Here is a 22,463-nt window from a genome sequence, read left to right as displayed (position 1 = left end):
GAGAGGAGAGGCGGGGCATGCGGAAGCCCCCCCCCTTTTCTCCCCCTCAGAGGGCGGGGCCTGCGCTGGGGGCGTGGGGAGGGGGCATCTCAAATACTGTGAAATGGAGCTGCCGCCTTCAGAGCTGCCGGGGCTGTGAAGGAGATCACTTACCTGTGGGCAACTGAAATTTCAAACTTCTACTTGAGCAGGGGCGCGAGCAGATCCCGCTGCCTGCGAATTGAGCCCAGCGACGGTCCTCGTCGCTGGCCTTTCTTGTACTTTCTATCCCTCTATTTTATTTTATTTTATTTTATTTTATTTTATTTTATTTTATTTTATCTTTTCTGGGGGACGTGGGAGAGGGCAGCCCTCGGCTGCACCCCAGCCATGAAGCTGCAGAAGAAGTGCGGGCTGATGGTTCTCCTCCTGCTCACCGTCCTCTTCCAGACCCCGGAGTCCTACTCCACGAACGCCTATGTCACCGTCACCTACTACAACCAGAGCAGCAACCACTCCACCACCGAGGTGTGCGAGTGCGGGATCTACGGCTTGGCGTCTCCCGTGGCCAACGCTGGCGGCACGGTGGGCATCCCCAAGAGCTTCAACTACCAGGCCTGTGACCCCCACACGGAATTCACCTATAGCGACACACCCTGGATCGCTCTCATCGAGCGGGGCAACTGCACTTTCTCCGAGAAGATCCAGACCGCCAACCGGAGGGGGGCGGAGGCCGCGGTGATCTACAACGTCCCGGAGTCGGGCAACGAGACCCTCCAGATGGCCAATTTCGGTAAGTCGGGAGCCGTGCCCCCGAGGCGAGGCTGAGACGGGGCTCCTGAGGGACCCGCAGCGTCCTAAACGCATCCCCGAGGTCCAAAATGTCGTGGTCATCTCAGGATCCACCCAAGGACCTGACAAGAGGCGAGGGGGAAAGAGGGAGGAGGAGTTCACCTTCAACTTGAGATTCCTGGACATTTGGGGGCTCTTTTCCCATTATTATTTTTAATATAATAAACATTAGTAGTGGGATACCGGCATGGAACAAGCAGTCCGTGAAGGGGGTATTGTTCTATTTCCCTTTTTTCTAGGACCGTTTCGGTTTTCTGATGGTGTTACATAATTTTTTTTTTTAAAAAAAAATCAACTGTGCCTTTCCCTGTAAACAGGAATGAAAGGAACAATATTTCTCTAAAACCCCGCAGATTTTTTAAGTTCGTGATTTCTTTGTATTTTTTCACTCCGATTAAGCTGCTCCTGTCAAGAGCTAACAGTGTTGGTGCGTGAATTGATTTGTTGACCTGGCTAAAAATAGCGTATTTAAGTGACACTCTTTGCAAAAATGAGTGAAGATTTCATGCCACTGTTTGTTTTTTTGGGGAGGGGGTTGGTGAGGAACTCGTCGGAAACATTCAGGTGAAAATCGGGTGCCAAGTCCGAATTTTTCGCCACTGTTAAGGGTGTACGAGATCAGAGTTGGATTTTTCCCCCCAGACTTTGTGATTTCATTGGTATAGGGAATTCTTGGTGAGAAAACTCCTTCTGCCAATGCAAATCGATACCCGCTGTGCAACTGGTTGTCTTAAGAGAGCTGAGAGATTTAAATGATTTATCCAGGATTACATAGCCGGTATGAGTCAGAAACAGTACTCGAACCCAGGTTTTCGCGACGCCGAGCCGTGTTTGCTATTCACTGTGTCTGGCTGCCTCTGGTTGTGTATTGTAACAGCGTTATAATATAAAGTGTATCTTGCTAACATTATAATGTAGAATTCATTATATAATGGATTCTTCTGATTTCTTTTTTGACTGGATGGACTTGTGTTTTCATTGATGTAGTAGGGAATGCCTGGTTAAGAAACTCGCTCTACCTATGCAGATCCGAACCTGCGGTGTAATTCATAGTCTTAAAGACTTACCTGGGGCACTGGGAGGGAAAGACATTTGCCCTGGGTCATTCGGCCAGTCTGTGTCCAAGGTGGGTCTAGGACCGAGTCTGCCTGACTCGAAGGTGGGGGTCATTGTTTACTACACCAAACTGACTGTCTAAAATCAATAATCGGTCTACGAGCATTTATTAAGTACGGACTACGTGTCAGACACACTGTGCTAGGGAAATACACGGGAGGGAGGAAAAAAAAGACAGTTCTCTCAGTGAGTTTACCTTCTATCAAAGGACATGATTAGGGACTGGTCCTGTGATTTCATTGATACAGAGAGAGCTTCTGAATAAGGGAACTCCCTGTACCAATGCAGGTTTGGCATCTATTCTATAATTTTTGGAGAGTTGGTCTAGAGCACTGAGAGGTGAAATGATTTATCCAGGGCCACACAGCCAGTCAGGTCTTTGTGGCTTTGGGACCAGCTTCCTTTCCAATACTCTATACTGCTTCAGTATATGTCTCTATATACTAAGTACATACAGAATGAATGCAAAGCAGTTAGGGAAAGAAGGCAACTGGGTGGAAATCAGGGAAGATTTCATGCAAAAGGTGGTCCTTGAGTAGTGTCTTAAATGTGATTCTGAGAGATGGACATGAAGGGGGAGTGCATTCTATTCATGGGGGACAGCCAGTGCAAACGCATGAGGACAAGATGGAGCATTCGGCGTTTAAAAAAAAAAAAAAACACAGGGAAAAGGCCAGTTTGGCTTATAGAGTTCTGGAAGGAGAGGAATGTATAATGAGGCTGGAAACATTGGTTGGGGCCATGTTGTAAAAGGATTTAAATGCCACATTGAAGTTTATATTTATCTTAGAGGCAATAGGAAGCTGCTGGAATATACTGGGAGATGGGGGGGGGGGGTCAGACCTGCAGTTAAGGAAATTTGCTTTAACAACTGAGAGGAAAATGGATTGGAGTGGAGATAGGACAAAACTAACTAAGAGTCGATTGCAGTAGTCCGGGCTAGACGTGATGATGGCCAGAACTAAGGTGGTGACTGTGAGAGGAGAGAAGGGATCGTATTTGAGAGATGTTTGAGACATAGAAATGGCAAAGTTCAGAATTGAATTGGATATGGGGGAATGAAAGAGAGTGAGGCTGATGAAGAACCTGGGAGACTGGAAAAATGGTGGCACCCTCCTACACAGGGCTGTTCAATGGGGAGGGGTTGGGGAGTTCAATTTTGGAATGATGAATTTGAGATGTTACTGGGATGTCCAGTTTGAAATGTCCGAAGGGCAGCAGGTGAAGCAAGAAAGGTGTTCAGGGGACTGCCTCTGGATAGATATATGAATACAGGAATTGTCTGCACAGAGATGATAATTGGATCCATGGGAGATGAGGAAGTCACCCACCAAGAGAGAGTGTGTATAGGGAGAAAAGAAAAGAGGACCCAGGACAGAGTTCTGAGCTAAAATCCACAGTTAGTGGGTGTGATATGGGTGACAAACCAGCAAAAGAGACTGAAAAGGGGAGGCTAGACAGGTAGGAGGAGAATCAGGAGAGAGAAATGCCACAGAAACCCAGAGAGGACAATATAATAATGAGGTAATATGATAATAATAATAATATGATAATAATAATGAGATAAAAGAAATAAGCAAATGAGATAATCAAAAGAAAACACTTCAGGAGGAGAGGGTGGTCAACAATCTACAACAGCAGAGATGTCAAGAAGGATAAAGATTGAGGAAAGAAGAGGGAGGGGAAGGGAGAAGAAATAAGCATTGCCCACTATGTGCCTGGCACTGTACTAATGGCATTACAAATATTATCTCAGTGGATCAGATCATGGTCAAGTTTAGAGGTGACAGCTTCAGTTGGGCGATGAGGTTGGAAGTCAGATTGCAGAAGGTTGAGGAGTGAGAGGAGAGAAAATGGAGGCAGCAAACATAGATGGCATTTCCTCGGAGTTATCTTAAGGGGGTGGTAGGATTTAATGTCAGTATTTTAAGGATGAGGGAAACCTGGGCATATTTGAAGGCAACAGGGATGGAGCCAGTAGATAGAGGGAGAGTGAAGATAAAAAAGAAAGGATGATTGAGGGGGCGATCTGCTAGAGAAGACGAATTCAAGGGCACATATGGAGGGCTTAGCCTTGGCTAGGAGGAAGGCCACCTCATTATCAGAGTCTGAGAAAAAAGAGGGGGGAGATAGTGGGAGATGATGTCAAGGTGTTTTGAGATGAAGAGAGAGGGAGAAGGGGGAGCTCATAGCAAATGGCCTCCGTGTCTTTCTCTATCAGTCTTTCTCTGTCAGTCACTGGTGTAGGAAACGAATTCCCTCAACCAATGCGTACAAGCACAATACCGTCTAACTGCAGCTTACCGCAGTTTACCGTCTTAAAGAGTGTTGCCTGGGGGCACTGAGAAATTAAGTGACTTGCTTGGTATATGTTAGAAGCTTGAACTCAGGTCTTCCTTCCTCTCATTAAGTCAAGGAGTCATTGGGCAAATTGAGTGAGAAGCAGATGACCTCTGATTTTGACCTTGCCTCCATCTCCCCCTGACCCACCCAGCCTCAAGCTGACCCTCCCAAACGTCCACACTTAAAGTCTTTCCACCCATTCCCATCCTCCTCCCCATCCATCCTCAGCTGCTGATATTCAAGGCTTCTCTCTCCACCACTCAACTAAAACTTTTTTTTTTTTTACTAAGGACACTGATCATTATTTCCCCCCAAACTCATGGCCTTTTTTAAGCCACCATCCTTTTTGATCTCAGCAATATTTGACCTTGTAGACCAATCCCTCTTTCTTGATTCTAAGCCACCTACCTAGCACCCCCCTCTACTATTCCCCAAATTCCTACCTTTCCTCACCTCATCTTGTTATTCCTTATCCTGTGTCCCCCCTTGATTTTTTTCCCGGAATTAAATTCCTACTTTGCTCATTTTCAATATCTTTCTCTGGGCTTTTTTCCTTTTCCTATTCCCTAAGTGGAGTCATCTCCCAAGGCTCTATCCTCAGTCCTTTTCTCTTCTGTTTCCCTTGGCTTCCACATTCCCATATATGCAAATGATTCCCAAGTGTATATTTCTAGCAGTAACATTAATGCTGAGTGGCATTTCTCACTATCTGCTGCTGGACTTGGAGTCTGGAAGAAGTAAATTCAAATCCTGCCTCAGAAGCATACCAGCTATGTGACCTTTGGAAAGTCATTTGACTTTCCTCAGTCTCAGTTTATTAATCAGTCAAATGGGGATAATAATAGCACCTACCTCTCAATGGTTCCTCATGGCCTAATTAATAAAGTCCAGCCTTTCAATTTGACATTCAAGGTTCTACATAGTGTAGTTCCACTCTGCCTTTCCAGCCTTCTCATGCTACTGTTATTCCCGCAAACTGGATTCCTCACTGATCTCCAAACTCCTGCTTTTCCCCACCTCCTTGTTTTTCTTCTTGCCATTCCCTATACCTGGAATCAACACTTACCCCACAGGCCTTCATCTCTGTCCATTGAAATCCTAGTCACCATTTGGTATCCAACATATATAGCCAACCAACAGAAATATATATGACCATGATTCATTTCCTAGCAGACAAGTTAATAGAGGCAGCTAGGTGGCACAGTGAATAGAGCAGTGGGCCTAAAGTCAGAAAGACTTGAATTCAAATCCAGCCTCAGACACAACATTAGCTATGTGACCCTGGGCAAGTCACTTAACCGCTGTTTGTCCCAATCTCCCCAGCTGTAAAATGGGTTGTTATAACAATCAAATGAGATAATAAAAAAAATAATCAAATGAGATAATAATAAGAAAACACTTAGCACAGTTCCTGGTACATAGTAGGTGCTGTATAAAACTTTTACTATTGTTATTGCTGTTGTTGTTGTTGTTACAAGTGGTCAAAGGATATAAACAAACAGTTTTCAAAAGAAGAATTGCAAGCTATTAACATTTATATTAAAGAATGCTCCAAATCATTAATTATAAGAGCAATGAAAATCCTTGAGGTTTTACCTCAGATCCAGCAAATTGGCAAAGATGACAAAAGACTGGAAGAGTCAATGTTGGAGGGACTGTGGAAAGATAGACACAATAATACATTGCTGGGGAAGCTGTGAAATAGCACAACCATTCTGGAAAGCAGTTTGGAATTATACAAATAAAATGATTAAAATGTTAATATCCTTTGACCCAGAAAGTCTACTGCTAGGCTTATAACCTAAGGAAGAGAAAGACAGAAGAAATAAAGGTTCCATAGATGGCAAACTATTCATAGCAGCTTTTTTTTGTGGCAGCAAATAACTAGAAACAAAAGAGACACCTATAGATTGGAGAATGGTTAAATCATGGTACATGAATGTAATGGAATATTACTGTGTTACATGAAATAATGAATATGATAAATACAGAGAAGCACTAACTGACGTAGAGTGAAGTAAGCAGACATAAAACAATATATCCAATGACTCGAACAATGTAAATGAATAGAACAATCACAGAACAATTGAAAATAAATGTTTCAAAATTATTTTAAGAAAAACAAGCTTGGACACGAAGAAGAATAATGTGTCGACACTTCACACTTCTTTGCAGAGGTATGTATGGGGATTGGGGGGGTGGGGTGGGATAGGGTGAGGGTAGGGAGGCCCCAAAGGTAGAAAATTGCTTAATTATGTCAGATTTTTCCATATTTTGATAACTTTCCATATATTGATAACATAATAGATAATAAATATCAATATATTGATAACTGAAACTTCTTTCTCATTTTAAAAAACAATTCTTTGTTATAAGGGATGGCTTTCTGAGAGGAGAAGGGGAGGGGTCATTGAGTAAGCATTTATATAGTGCCTAGGGGCAGCTAGGTGGTGCAATGGATTGCCTTCCCCATTTCCCCCCAAAAAATATGGTGCCTCCTATGTGCCAGGAATTATGCTTTAAGCACTTTACAAACATTGTTTTATTTGATCCTCACAATAATCCTGTGAGATAAGGTACTATTATTATTCCTGTTTTACAATTGAAGAAACTGAGGCAAATAGAGATTAAGTGACAGGGTCACACAGCTAATAAGTGTCTGAGGCTAGATTTGAACTCTGGTCTTTTTGACTCCAGCTCCAGGGTCACCTAGCTGCCAGGGAAAATCTAATTGCTGTAGAAAACAAAAGATATCAATTAAAATATATTGGGGAAAAAATACCTACCTACTCTTTAAGACCCATCCCAATCCCTCTATGAAATTTTCTGTAACCCACGCACACAGAAATAAGTTTACCCTGCTTGATTTAACATAAAATTTAGTAGCTCTCCTGTGAACTTATGTTCTAATTATGTCATTTGTGTCTGTCAAATCTCACCTTCTAGAATGTAAGTTCCCCAAGGGCAAAGATAGTTTTGTTTTTTGGTTTTTTTTTTGGCTTTTTGGCTTTTTGGTAAGGCAATCAGGGTTAAGTGACTTGCCCAGGGTCACCCAGCTAGTGTCAAGTGTCTGAGGCCAAATTTGAACTCAGGTCCTCCTGACTCTAAGGCCAGAGCTCTATCCACTGTGCCACCTAGCTGCCCCCAAGACAGTTCTTTTAAAAAAAATTATTTATTTTTAGTTTTCAACATTCATTTCCATAAGATTTTGAGTTTTAAATTTTCTCCCCTTCCTTCTCCTCCCCCCTCCTCAAGACGGCATACAATCTGATATAGGGTCTACTTATACGTTCATATTAAGTATATTTCCCATTAGTCATAATGTAAAGAAGAATTAGAATTGATGGGACGAACCACGAGAATGAAGCAATAAAATAAAACAACAAAAGAAAAGGAGAGCAAATAGTATGCTTTGATCTGCATTCAGACTCCATAGTTCTTTCTCTGGATGTGGATAGCATTTTCCATCAGGAGTCTTGGAGTTGTCTTAGATCCTTGCATTGCTGAGAAGAGCCAAGCAAAGACAGTTCTATTCATCAACTTTGTATCCCCAGAGCACACAGCAATTCAATCTAGTTCAGCAAGCACCTACTAAGTGCCTACTATGTGCAGAACAGCATGAGTTTAAATCCTGCTTCTGACACATACTAGCATGACCTTAGACAACTCACTTGATCTCTAAGTGCAGAAGGTAATTCTTTCTCTTTCTCTCTCTCTTTTTTTTGGGGGGGGGGTAAGGCAATTGGAGTTAAGTGACTTGCTCAGGGTCACGCAGCTAGTAAATGTCAAGTGTTTGAGCCCCGATTTGTACTTGGGTCCTCCTCAATCCAGGCCCTGTGCTCTATCCACTGCACCACTCAGCTGCCCCAGAATGTAACTCTCCAATACTCTAGGTACTGACTTGAATTGGTAAAGGGTAAAGTTCCCTATACCAATAAAATCATAGGTCTGGTCCAAACATGTGAAGGTACATGGAAGGCACTAGGGATATAAAGACAGCAAAACAATCTGCCCTCAAGGAGGTTTCTTTCTATTGAATGGATGCAACCAAGGGACCAGAAACAGGGCATGACATGTCATGGTATAGAAAATTTCAAGGAGGCCACATTGGCTGGAGTAGTGAGTTCATAAGGGGGAATCATAGGAAATCAGTCTAGAAAGATAGGTTGGACCTATAGGTTCTAAGAGGCTTTAAACACCAAACAGAAAAGTTGATGTTTTAACCTAGGGCAATAGGAAGCCACTAAAGATGTTTGAGCAAAAGAGTGACATGGTCAGACCTGTGTTTTTAGGAATACCAATTTGGCAGTTGCATGGAAGTTAGATTAGAGAGGAGAGACTAGAAAAAGTCTTCAAAAAATGTTTGCTGATTTGAATCAAGGAACCCCCTCACATCTGAAATGAAAAGGGTAGAATTTTCCCCTTAGAAATATGTGCTGAAGGTAAAGATAGTAGTTAAAATCATAGGATCTTAAGTCTACAGCTGGATGTGACCTCCTCCAGAGGTCAGCTAGTCCAGTGTACTCATTTTACAAATGAGGAAACTGAGACTCAGGGAGGTAAAATCACTTACCCAAAGTCATACAGATAGCAAGTGGCTAGGCTGGGATATAAGTAAATAGAATTTATAGAAACCATGTCACATGAGAAATGCTTGAGGGAATTGGAGGTGCTCAACCTGGAGAAAAGACTTAGGGATGCCAGAATATTGCTTTCAAGAATTTGAAGAGTTGTCCATGGTAGAGGGATGAGACTTATTTTTTCTTGATGGTGGGAGGCAGAATGAGGAGCTACGTTTGGAAATTGCAGAAAAGGAGACTTGAGTTCCAAATATAGAACTTCCCAACAAATTAAGTTTCCCAAAAGTGAAAGCTTAGAATGGACTAACCTTCTGAACAGTACTAGAGACTGTTTCACTTCGAGCCTTGTATCCCCAATGCTTAGCACAGTGCTTGGCACATGGCAGATGCTTAATAATATGTTTGTTGACATGCAGAGACATTAAGATCCTACTCACTTCAGGTACCCAAACTGAACCTCCTTGTTAGGGGAATTGTCAAGGGGAGCCTGACTCCAGCTAGCTTTTGGATGACTTCTAGCATCCCTTCCCACTGTCAGACTCTATCTGTGAATGACTTTTCAGAACCACAATCATTTTTTTTCCATCTTATTTTAAAACTTGCAACAACATAAGCTACTCTTCTCCAATATCTGTTGAAATGGAGTTTCATACCCAAACTCATTGAGTTGTGTGGTCTAGTTTTTGCACACCCTTCTGGAAAGAGAGAGAGAGGACATTGGAATAATTTCAAGCCAGGTAGAGGCTGGTAGTGAATGAACACATTATTTTGAAAAGCTTTGGGTTTGTTTGTTTTGTTTGAAATCCTCAAACTGGCTTTCCAAGGAGACTAATTAGTACAAATGTGAGTAACCTGCCAGATTTCCCAATTGGTGGCAAGGCACTAAAGGCAAGATGTGTTCAAGCCAAGCCAACTCTTCCAGTAGTCTGGACCCTCTGAATGTAGTCTGAGGGGTACCCACAGAGCTCACACACAATAACCCTCTCCAGTGCCTCTTCTCCACATCCAAATCCCCATTCTTCCCCTCTTGTAATGCAACTTGAAGAGTGCCAAGAGTCATTTTGAATTCAGAAATCCTGATTTTATTTCAGACAAAAAGCACAAGGAGGCAGCAGGGTATGATGGAAAAATGACTGAATAGGAAGTGGGCTCCAAACCCGTCTGTGCCACTTCCTACTTGTGTGACGAGGGGCGAGTACTTCACCCTTGTGGGCCTCAGTGTCCTTATTTGTAAAATTTGGGTGTTAGACACAATACCCTCTAAGGTCTCTTCTACTTAGAAATCTAGGATGCTGTGATCCTAGGGTTATCTTGAGGATCAAATGAAATGACAAATATAAAGTGCTTTGCAAACCCTAACGTGCTACGTAAAGCCGAGCTATTATTATTACTACTACTCTTTTATGTGACCTTGGGCAAGTCACTACCCCTCTGTGGGCCTCAGTTTCCTCATCTGTAAAAAGAGGGGGTCAGACTAGATGGCCTTTCAGGTCCCCTCTGGCTCTAGAGCTATGATCCACTTTACAAATATTATTTAAATTTTGTGATTTTTCTGTTTCTGAAGGGCTAAAAGGAAGGCAGGGCATTCTGGGTTAGGATGAAAGCTCGCTGAATCCATTTCTTCCTGCTCTGAGGTGCCTATCTGCTTCATATTGAATTTGGAGACACTGAAGGCTACTGGCCTCATTATGTATCAAGATGGTAGAAAATGAACTTGCTGAAGGAAGGGATTCTTTCATTTTTGACTTTGTGTCCTCAGTACCTAGCATGGTACATAGCACATAGGAGGGGCTTTAAAAGCTCTGGTTGTATTAAATTGTATTGAACTGAAATCTGAGCTCTCCACTCCATTTTATGAGCTTCAAAAAACAAACAAGGCTAAGAGGCCTGTTCTCAAAGTTGCCTCAGAACCTACAGTAAGGACCACCACCTAATTTCAAAGATTTCTTAAAGGATATTTGCAGTAAATCTGAACACAAGGAGAGGTCAACTGTGGGGGGAAAAGTTTGGTAAAGATCTTTAAGTATGTGGCTCAGAACAACCCAGAAAAAAAAAATCTGTTAGATTCATCTCCAATTTGGACAAGGAGACTTGATCAAGAACTTGACAGACAAGTCTATCACAAAACAAGACTGCCATTTTCCACCGTATAAAAAAAAGGTGGCAGACAGCAGTATGATTTTCTTCTTCACCATTGATTGCTCTCAACCCAGCACATGACAGGTTCCAGATTTCTAGATCGATAGAGTCAGAATGAAGGAAGGAAGTAGCCAGCACTATAGGTGTCAATTACACCTTATCTTCCTTCTTTCCCTGAAATTTCCCCCAGTGAAGATATTGTGGATTAGTGAAATTAACTAACTTTCAGAAGCAAAGAAAATAACAAGTCAGGGCAGGGTGATTCTGCAAATGGATCAAAATCTTCCTGTGGATCTAGACCATTGCTGTCTTGTACCCCACGCTAAAACTTTCATCCATCTCTTTTTTATTAGTGTGGGATTTTGATGACAAATATATGTGATAAAATCCAAATACACTTTTCTAAAAACAAAGAAAAATGCTGCACATGAGAAGAATGTAAATGAGATTTTTGAATTCTGATAAAGATATAAAATTTTATTCTATCTTGATTTCTTCCTTGTTCCCCCAGTCTTACTATTTCAGTTGTATGTCAGATCAGATTAAAGGGCAGGAATAGTAAGGTTGGAAATAATAGTAATAGGCAACATTTTTCAAGCACTTTGAGGCTTACAAAGCACTTTACATATATTATCTCATTTGATCCTCACAACAACCCTGGGAGGTAGGTGTGATTATTATCCCCATTTTGCAGATGAGGCCTAAGAGGGGAAATGTGACTTGCCCAGGATTTCACAGCTGAAGGGAGGCTCTGAGGCAGGATTCAAACTCAGGTCTTCCTGTCTAGCACTGTGGTCTAGAATGCCTATTTCTAGGAGGGTCATTAGGAAGGGACTGAATACTAAATATTCAGTGATTTAATCCCTAGATTGGAAAAATATGCACAATTCCTTTCAGATTTATTGTAGGGGCTGTTATTTAATGTCATGTGATTATGGTGATGAATGCATTAAATTCTATGTTTTCCTCCTCTGTTGGAAGGAATCTCTCCAATCCAGATTTTCTAGGCAGAACTATTGCCAAATCTTGGAGATCAAATCATTAGGTCCTAGACCTGGAGGGGGCCTCATTGGCCGTCTAATGCTACTCCCTCCTTTCACAGATGCGGAAACTGAAGCCTAGGGAGATGAAGTGCTTTGTCCAAGAACGCACATAGACTCATAGACTCAGAGCTGGACAGGTCTCAAAGATAGGCTAGGTCAGTCCTCTCATTTGACAGATGAAATTGGTAAATAAACAGCTTAAGAATAACCTGTTTATGAAAGATTGGACAAACAAATACACGACTTCTCCTTGGGTTTTTAGAGCAGTCTGAGTTGGGTCTCTTTGCTTATTTTCTTCATTAAATCATGTGTGGAGGCTTGTGTCATTTATCATGGAGAATCAGTGACCTTGAACTTCCACATTCATTGTTAAAATGTGGACTAGAAGCAAAGTTGTCATGATTAATTGAACGATTTCTTTGTTAGGGTCCCTGACATTGACAGTGAAGGGGAGTTCAGGTGAAAGCAATTTGCTTAACCAAGTGAATTGGGAACAGATGGATTTGTTAGTCTTTTAGGTATCTCCAGTAGAAAATACAGCATCGAGTATGGGAGATGCTTGGCAAGGCAGCCTCAAATCAAGATGGAAATGGTTGAAAGTACTTTTGAAAGGAAACTGTAGGGTCCAATGAGATATTCCTTAGGAAATTTGAGGTGCTATTGGTAGTTAGCTGGGTTTACAGGCTGCTCCCACTCTTCTTGGGAGGTGTCACACGGGCACAGGATAGCTGTGAACTTGAGGGGTAGGAATGAGATGTATGTAAAGCTCAGGGGAAGAAAAGCTCACTTCTGGGGGGAAGAAGGGAAGGGAAAAGAAGGTGTCATGGAGAAGGGACCACCTGTCCTGTGAGCCTTGAAGGATCAGTAGGATTTGATTTATTTATTTTGTAAGTAGTATTTTATTTTTTCCAATTATATGTACAGATAGTTTTCAACATTCATTTTTATAAGATTTTGACTTCCAAGATCAATAGGATTTTAGCAAGTATAAGTGTGTAAAAAGAACATTCCAGTCATAGCCAGCAGCATGAGCAACGGCATCTGTCATTCGCAGAGGGAAATGAGGGTGTGTGTGTATGTATTTGTGTATAGAGATAGAGATAGGGGCTGCACTTGGGGTTTTATTGGTATTGGAAATTATATTGTTTTATATATAATGTTATATACTATATATATATATATATATGAGAGTGGCCTAAGTCTAGCGAATTAGACTTGTGTTTTCATTGGCATAGAAGGAAGCTCCCTCTACCATTTCACCTCAGCATCTCCTCTGCAGCCTATAGGGTTAGAGGGCTGCCTGGGTGCCCTGAGAATGGCTTATCAAGGGTCACATTGCTTAGTTTGGGACTCGAATATTCCAGTGCATCAGTAGGTCCATGGCAGCATTAAAAGCATGACTGTGGAAGCAGGCTTCCCCCTTCCCCTGCCTCACTTCCAGCTTATCAAATTCTGACTTCTGCATGTTCAGATAAATATGAAAAAGGCCAGAGAGCGTTCAGAGGAAGCAAACACAAATCATTACAGGGCTGGAAATTAGGATCTAAACAGAAAACTGGAAGAATTGAGCTTCTCTGTGTACTAGAGAAATGAACACTGGGCCCAGTAGCATCTAGGCCTGGCTCAGCCTATGAGGAGCTATGTAACCTTGGCTTAGAGTCCTCTTAAGGCCAAATCTTCTTACGGAAGGTGGTAGCCAGAGTAGGTAAGAGGGAGAGCAAATAGAAAAGCATGGGATAGAACTCTTAGATTAGTATTCCTTTGGGTGCCCCAAAGCTCTTTATGAGCCCAGCCTGGAGAGAAGAGCTGGGAGCAACACACCAGAAGCTCTTTTTTTTCACTCTTTTGGAGAAAATCAGAGGTCCCAAAAGCATAGCGGTCCCACTGTCCATTGTGGGTGTTGGGGAATCACCAACAGCACCTCAGCCCTTCCAGACATTTGGATGTAGGCTCAATTAAGCTAAAATGAACATCCAGGGCAGCCTTGAGACTCATCAGAAGGTGGGAAAAAGGGAATATGACTGAAAGTAGAGGGACTCATTAATGTATACCTATTGACCTCAATAAAGCACGGGCTTGTGAAGACAACTCCTACACCCTTCTGGCCCTAGCCCCAGCCTCAAAGCCTGCTTAGAGCTGGATTAGCCAGGCTTTCCTACAAAGCCCAACCTGGGCATTTGCCCAATTCCCTGGACTGAGTGGTGGAGGGAGCTATTTAGGGGTTAAAGGGCAGAAAATCTGCATGGAGGTAGAAAAACTGTGATTTCGCTGGTTTATAGAACTCCCAGGTGAGGAGGCTGTCTCTACCAATGCAGGTTAGCATCTTCTCTGCCACTTATCTAGACAATGAAGAAGTGACTCAACCTGCAATATCAGAGGTTAAGACTCAAACCCAAGTCTTCCTGGCTCCTTGTACTCCATCTATTACCAAACTGAGACTAGACTCTAATTTCTCTTTGCAGAGCACTATAATTTCTTACCAGGAAGGGAACAAGCATTTATTAAGCCCCTACTGTGTGCCAGGCACAGTGCTAAGCACTTTACAATTACTATATCATTTGATCCTCACAACAACCCTGGCAGATTTGTTTTTCAGTTGTGTCTGACTATGACCCCATTTGGGGTTTTCTTGGCAGAGATTCTAGAATGGTTTGCTATTTCCTTTTTCAGCTCATTTTACAGATGAGGAAACTGAGGCAAACAGGGTGGAATGACTTGCCCAAGGTCACACAGCTAGTACCTGAGGCCACATCTGAACTGGGGTCTTTCTGACTCCAGGCCCAGCACTCTAATCCACTGCAGCACCACCTAGCTGCTTGGGGAAGTAGGTGCTATTATTATTCTCATTTTATAGATGAGAAAATTGAACCAGAAAGAGGTAAGGTGACTTACCCAGGGTTACACAGCTAGTGTCTGAGGCCACATTTGAACTCAGGTCTTCCTGCCTCCAGGCCCAGCACTCTATCCATTGAAGTGCCACCTAGCTCCTACTACCTGCCTCCAACAAACTTAACCTGGAGGCCCACAAGATAGGCAGCTGGCCAATACTTATTACCAACCAGGCCTGACCCAACTTACTTTCAGACATGGCCAGTGTGTAAATCTGACTTACTTATTACAATGGAGAGCTTTCATTTAGGGGAGTGAAGTAGAAGTTATTGGGGAAGTAGAGGAGAAAGTGATAGTGATGCCAACATACAAAGAAGAAAAGAATGAAAAGATTTTAATGTTAAACAGGTAGTGTGGACACTACTGTGTTAATTTAATATATACTTTACAATATATACAAGCTCTATTTAATGAAGATTCACAGCTTTATACCCAATCCTCTTCTGTTCTTTATATATGGAAATGGTGATGTTTGTTGATATTTATCAAATGTATAATCAATTCAAAAAAGAGACATTTTTCTTTTTGTTTTTATTTTCACTTTTAAAAATTTTATGGGTATCTTTTATTTTTATAGCATATTTATTTTCTAATGTAGCCCCCTTCCCCTCCCCATCAAGTCATCCCCTGTAACAAAGAAAAAAGAGAGAAAAAGAAAAGCAATTCAGCAAAATTGACCAACATATCACCTGAAATCTGACAGTATATGCAGTGTTACACACCCATCTCTTTAAGGGTGGTGGGGTGGGGGGAAGGTATGATTTTTCATTGTTTCTTCTGGACCAAACTTGGACATTATGACTGCATGACATTCAGGTTTGTTGTGAGTGTTGTTATTAAAAGATGTTATTTTTATTATATTATTTTTATTTTAAATAATATTTTATTTTTTCCCCAATTACATGTAAAATTTTTAACATTGAGTTTTTAAGTTTTGAGTTCCAAATTTTATCCTTCCCTCTCTGAGATGGTAAGCAATCTTATATGGGTTATACATGTGTATTATTATATTATTTTTTAAAATAACGCAGGTTTATAAAATACATGGGAAGTTAGGAGATATACATCAGATGATCCAAGGCAGGCCACAGTTCAATCTATCACTGGTCTTTTTCGTTTTTTTTTGTTTATTTGGTTTTTGCTAGGCAATGGGGTCAAGTGACTTGCCCAGGGTCACACAGCTAGTAAGTGTTATGTGTATAAGGCTGGATTTGATCTCAGGTCCTCCTGACTCCAGGGCTGGTGCTCTGTCCACTGTGCCACCTCGCTGCCCAATTGGTCTTTTTCAAGAAGAAGTTGGTAGGGGGCAGCTAGGTGGCGCAGTGGGTAGAGCACCGGCCCTGAAGTCAGGAGGACATGAGTTCAAATCCGGTCTCAGACCAGACATTTGACACTTACTACCTGTGTGACCCTGGGCAAGTCACCTAACGCCAATTGCCTAAAAAAAAAAAAAGTTGGTAGCCCAAGAAAAGTCTGTCCCTTCTCTATAACACTTTATGATTTTTAAAGATCTTCCCCCCACGACCACCCCAGGAGGTAAGGAGTATCCATATCATTGTCCTCATTTTTTAGATGAGACAATAGAGGCTCAGAGAGGGGAAGACTAGCCTAAGGTCACATAGCTAGCAAATGGTGGAGTTGACAGTTGGACCCCAAGATCTTTGGACTCCAAGACTGGAATAGATTCCATGGTGCTACCCTACCTTCTCTAGCCAGAGAAGATGTACCACATTTGGGAGCCTGCTATGGGACAAATGTAGTTTCCAACTAGATGGCTTTTCAGGTCCTTTCTGAGGCTGAGATTCAATGATCCTGTTTCTATGAAAGGCATTTTATTCTCATAAGTACTATCTGAGAGGCTCTTCCATTTATGTTAATTCTCTTGGGGAGATCTTACTCATCTGAAATTTAACATCACAATAACATTTATATAGCTCTCTAAGGTTTGCAAAGTGGTTTACATGCTAATATTATCTCACTTGATCACAACAACAATCCTGTGAGGTCGGTTCTGTTATAATCTCCATTTTACAGATGAAGTTAAAAGAAGGCAGAATGGCATTGTGGGTAGAGAGTCAGGAAGACCTGGGTTCAAGTTTTACTTCTGAAAAATAACAGTGTGTGACCCTGGGCAAGTCATTTACCCTCTTTGTGTCCCCAGGCAACTCACTAAAATGTTAAGGAAAAGGGAGAAAAAAGAAAGAAAGAAAAAAGAGGCAGCTAGGTGGCACAGTGAATAGAGCACTGGCCCTGGAGTCAGGATGACCTGAGTTCAAATCTAGCCTCAGACATTTACTAACTGTGTGACCCTGGACAAGTCACTTAACCCCAATTGCTTCTTCTTCCTCCACCAAAAAAAAAAAAAAGGAAAAGGATAGAAGCTTTCTCATCAGGAAGTCCCTGTACCAATGAAATTATAGGTCCTGTCTCATCTCATTCTACAAATAAGGAAACTGAGGCTCAGAAAAGTTAAGGGACTTATCCAGGGTCCCATAGCTAAGAAGGTCGGAAGCACTTTCTCCACTATATGCCATAGCTGCCTCATGAAAAAAAAAGAGGTTCTTTCTACATGTTTTACTTAGGAACCTAGAATTTAAGATCATGCCATTGGGTTTGCAATAATGAAAGAGAGATGGTCTGATGATCACACCTCGTGGTATAGTGGTAAGAGCAATGGATTTGGAGTCCTAGACTTGGGTTCTAACACTACCTCTACTTATTCTCTGTAGGACCTCAGGCCAATTATTTCTCCTCTCTTGACCTTATTTTCCTCCTTGATAAAGTGAGATTGGACTGGATGGTCTCTGGTCCCTTCTAGTCCTAGACCTAGGATTATGGGGGATTTTACATATCTTATCCTTAATTATGTTAATTACATTACGTATCTTTGGATTTTACATATCTTATCTTATTTGATTCCCACAATAGGTGCTATTTGTTCACATTTTACAGCTGAGGAAGCTAATGCTGAGAGAGGGAAAATGATTTGCCCGAAGTCATTTTCTCAGTCACAGCTAGCAAGTGCCTTGGGTAGGATTAGAACTCAGGTCTTCCTGACTTCAAGTCTAGCATTCCATCCACTTGATCACCTAGCTGTCCATATGGCTGGAATTAGAAAAGCAAATGTCTGTTGATGACTGCTCTATAGAGCACTTCAGTCAACAAAAAAATATCTACACTACCAGTACTAACAAACCAGATGACAGCAGGCAAGGAGCTTGGACAGAAATGAAAAGTTTTATACTTGGCTTCAAAAAATCAGTACCCCAAGCAGAGTATGGAAGAGGCACGGTTAGATATTGGTGCATCTGAAAAAACTGGAGGGTTTTAACGGACTCATTGTAAGATCTGTTTGAGCCAGTAGTGTGACATTACAACCAAGAAAGCTAAGTAAATGTTAGGCTACATGAAGAAAGCGATAGCATAGCATCCAGGAATAAAGAAGGGATACTCCCACAATGCCCTGGGTAACCCACATCAGGAGTATTGTGATATGCTGGCCACTACAGTTGAGGAAGAGCATTGAAGAGCTCGACAGTGTCCAGAGGAGGGTAGTGAAGGACTTGGGGTCATGTCATAGGAGGAGCAGGTGAAGAACTGGAGCTATTTGATCTAGAAAAGAGGAGATTTAGAGGGGACATGATAGCTGGCCTCAAGTATTTGAATATATTAAATTTGTCCTAGTTGTCCCTGAAGAGTATAAGAACAATAACTAGAAGTTGAAGAGAGGCAAATCTAGGCTTGATGTCAGGAAAAAACTTCCTAACAATTAGTCAAGTCAATAATTAACAAGTATGTATTAAGCTCCTACTATGTACTAAGCACTAGGGATACAAAGAAAGGCAAAAAAAAAATAGGCTCTGCTCTCAAGAGGATCACAGTGTAATGAGGGAGACATTATGCAAACATATGTAAAGGCAAGATGTATACAGGATAAATTGGAAATAAACTCCAAGAGAAGGCACTAAGATTAAGGAGGACAGGGAAAGTCTTTTTGTAGAAGGTGGGACTTTGAGACTTGAAGGAAGTTGGGGAAGCCAGGAGGCAGAGAAGAGGAAGGAGAGCATTCCAGGCATGGGAGACAGCCAGTGAAAATGCCTGGAGTCAAGAGAAGGGGAGTCATGTTTGAGAAACAATCAGGAAGCCAGTGCACTGGACCACAGAGTACTTCAGACAAGTAAATCCTAAGAAGACTGGAAGCGTAGGAAGGGACTGGATTATGAAGGGCTTTCAAAGCCAAACAGAAGATTTTCTATTTGATTTTGGAGGTAATAGGGAGTCGCTGGAGTTTATTGAATAGGGGATGGTGACATGGTCAGACCTGTGGTTTAGGAAGATCATTTTTGTTTTTTTTGTTTTTGTTTTTGTTTTTGTTTTGGTGAGGGCAGTTGGGGTTAAGTGACTTGCCCAGAGTCACACAGCTAGTGAGTGTTATATATCTGAGGCTGGATTTGAACTCAGGACCTCCTGACTCCAGGGCCGGTGTTCTATCCACTGCGCCACCTAGCTGCCCCTAGGAAGATCATTTTGGCAACTGAGTGGAAGATGGACTGGTGTGGGGAGAGGCAAGGAGACCAACCAGAAGGTTATTAAAAATAGTCTAGATGTGAGCTAAGGGTTTGTACAGGATGGTGGCAGTGTCAGAGGAGAGAAAGAGGCATAGAGGAGAGGTGCTGTAAAGGTAGAAATGACAAGTCGACAACAGATTGGATGTGGGGGATGAGAGAGGGTTTAGGAGTCGAGGATGACACTTAGGTTGTGAGCCTGAGTAACTAGGAAGATAGTGGTGCCCTTGGCAGTAACAGGGAAGTTAGGAAGAGGAGAAGGGTTTAAGTAGGGAAGATAATAGGTTCCTTTTGGACATGTTGAGTTTAAGATGTCTACAGTAATCCAATTCAAGATGTCCAATAGGCAGTTGGCAATGATAGAGTGGAAGATCATGGGGACTGGACAAACAGATATGAGACTCAGATGCATAGATGATTCAAGTTATCCCATTGGAGTTATCCAAAAGTGAAATGGGGTGCTTGGAGAGATGGTGGGTGACTCTCCCAGGGGTCTTTTAAAAATTAATAAAGATTTTACTATTTTATTATGTTATCATTATCAATATTTTTAAAAGGACACACATTTCCCAAAGGTTCCCTTCAACTAAACCCCACCTTATAACAAAGAAGCATAGTTAAGCAAAGAGAAGACCAAGGACTTGGGGGCGGGAGACTTACAACTTAGAACATGGTCTTCCTCTCTACCCTATCCCTGCTATCACCTTACCCTTCACAGCCTCGTCATTCGTATGAACAGCCTCCAACAACCTCATTCCATTCTTCCACCTCCTTCTCTCTCTCTCTCTCTTTTTTTTTTTTGGTTAGGCAATGGGGTTAAGTGACTTGCCCAAGGTCACACAGCTAGTAAGTGTTATGTGTCTGAGACCGGATTTGAACTCAAGTCCTTCTGAATCCAGGGCTGGTGCTTTATCCACTGTGCCACCTAGCTGCCTCTCCACCTCCTTCTCCAATCAAATTAGATAATAATTAGAAAGCAGCTAGCACAAAGTAGGTGCATAATCAATGCTTATTCCCTTCCCTCCTTCCTCACCTCACTTCAGTCACACACCAGCATGGTCACTCCAAAGACCTCACAAGCTTTCAAAACTGTTCCACCCCTAGAACCCTCAACTCAAAAATACTCCTCCCCCAACCTCCTGGCCTTCCATTTCTCCTATTCCCCCTGATCACACCAAACCTACTCTTTGCCCTCCAGTCTCAGAGCCTCCCCTGTGATCCCTCTCTCCACAATATTCTGGTTTCACTTGTCCCCATACCCAGCACTGACCTACCTCATGGTCTATTCCTTTGGTGATTCATGAACCACTGCCCTAGAATCTCCTTGACATTCTCCTGTTCCTGCACTGCTAATCCTCCACCCAGAGCAGCCCCCACTACCTGCCTCCCCTGCCCCTGCTCCACAGCTGCTGAGCATCATGGAGAAGGTCTTGGAACCACTCACTGCACATTCATGCAGCGTGACCTCAGCCGAGCCCTGGCTGCTGTTTCAAAACCCTTCTCTCCAACACTTTCTGATTCCCCAGCTCATTCCCCACTGTGACCATCCCAAACCCTTTCCTCTCTCCTCAAGCCCCCAAACACCCCATTCACTGGCAGCTGATCACCAAGCCTCCTATGTCCCTAGGGGGAGGTTAAAGCTCTCTATGAATGGATGATCCCTCAATTCCCCTTCTCCACTCCTCAGAGTCCACTCCTCAGAATTCCAAGAATCATCACCCCTTCTCTCAAGTCTCAGAAGAGGTGTTCCTATTCCTTGATAAGGCTAATCCCTAGACTGTACCCTTCATTTCACCCTTTCTGTCTCCGCCAGGGCCCTGATCTAGAAAACACCTCATCTCACTCAGGTAGTTGTTAATGGTTCAACATCATAACAAATCATAAATGTTGGAGGGGTTGCAGGCAAATAAGCATAATAATGCACTGTTGGTGGAGCTATAAATTGGTCCAACCATTCTGCAAAATAAATTGGAATTATGCTCAAAATGTAGTTTTATGTTGTTCATTTAAAATAATTTTAATTTTATTTTCTTCCATTTTCTTCTTAATCTAGTTAAAGGTTTGTCAACTTATTAGTCTCTTCGAAGAACCAGCTTTCAGTTTTATCATTTATATAGTCTTTTTCTTTTCCTTTTTATCCATTTCTCCTCTTCAAGATTTTCTTTTTGTGTGTGCATATTTGGGGTTTGTTTATTTATTTAGTTTTTTTTTAATTCATGCTCAGTTCATTAATCTTCTCTTTTTCCTGTTTTGTTAATGTACATTTTCAGAGAATTTTTTTTCTCTGACAACTGCTTTAGCTACATCCCAGAAATCTTGGTATATTGTCTCATCATTGTTCTCTTTCATGTAGATATTAATTGCTTCTAAGGTTTGTTATTTGATCCACTCATTATTTGGGATGTCATTAAGTCTCCTTTTAGATTTTTTTTTTCTCTTGCTTGTGTTTCCTGTACTCAGTACTAATTGTATTGCATTATGGTCTGTAAATTATGTGTTTAACATTTCTTCTTTTTTACATTTATTTATAATTTCTCTGTGTCACAGTGTCAATTTTGGGTAAAAGTACCATTTGGTACTAAGAAATAAGTATATTCTTTAATGTTCCCACTTAGGAGATACCATAGGTGTTTATGATCTAATTTCTCCAAAAGTTTGTTCACTTCTATATTATCTTTGTTTATATTTCCATTAGATTTATCCAGCTCTGAGAGATAAACATTAAAGTCTACTTCAGTTATTGTGTTGCTGTCTGTCTTTTTGCTATTCAGTTAACTTTTCCTTTATAAATTTAGTTGGTATGCCATTTGATGTATATATTTTAGTATCGAGTTGTTGTTGTCATTGTCTGTGGCACTTTTAAACATAATATTGCTTCCCTGCATACCCTCTCTTGACATTATAAATTTTCATTTTTGCCTTTTCTTATAGCAGGGTTGCAACTCCAGGTTTTTTGC

The 22,463-nt window shown here is 41.7% G+C and overlaps 1 protein-coding gene across 4 annotated transcripts in view; it reads left to right on the top strand.

Moving 5' to 3' along the window:
* Positions 1-115: 115 nt before the first annotated feature.
* RNF128 (ring finger protein 128, E3 ubiquitin protein ligase) overlaps positions 116-22,463 on the top strand; it is a 120,618-nt gene continuing 98,270 nt past the window's right edge. For all 4 annotated transcript variants that reach the window (XM_027845594.1, XM_027845597.1, XM_027845595.1 and 1 more), the window contains exon 1: positions 116-772. In XM_027845594.1, the coding sequence (XP_027701395.1) occupies positions 370-772 (403 nt within the window). In that variant the 5' untranslated portion in view covers positions 116-369. The remainder of the gene's footprint in view (positions 773-22,463) is intronic.

This window comes from Vombatus ursinus, unplaced genomic scaffold, assembly GCF_900497805.2.
Source record: "Vombatus ursinus unplaced genomic scaffold, bare-nosed wombat genome assembly UNPS02014982.1, whole genome shotgun sequence".
In the NCBI taxonomy this organism is placed as follows: domain Eukaryota; kingdom Metazoa; phylum Chordata; class Mammalia; order Diprotodontia; family Vombatidae; genus Vombatus; species Vombatus ursinus.
The sequence above is the reverse complement of the archived record's forward strand: the minus strand, read 5'-3'. Positions and strand labels throughout refer to the sequence as shown.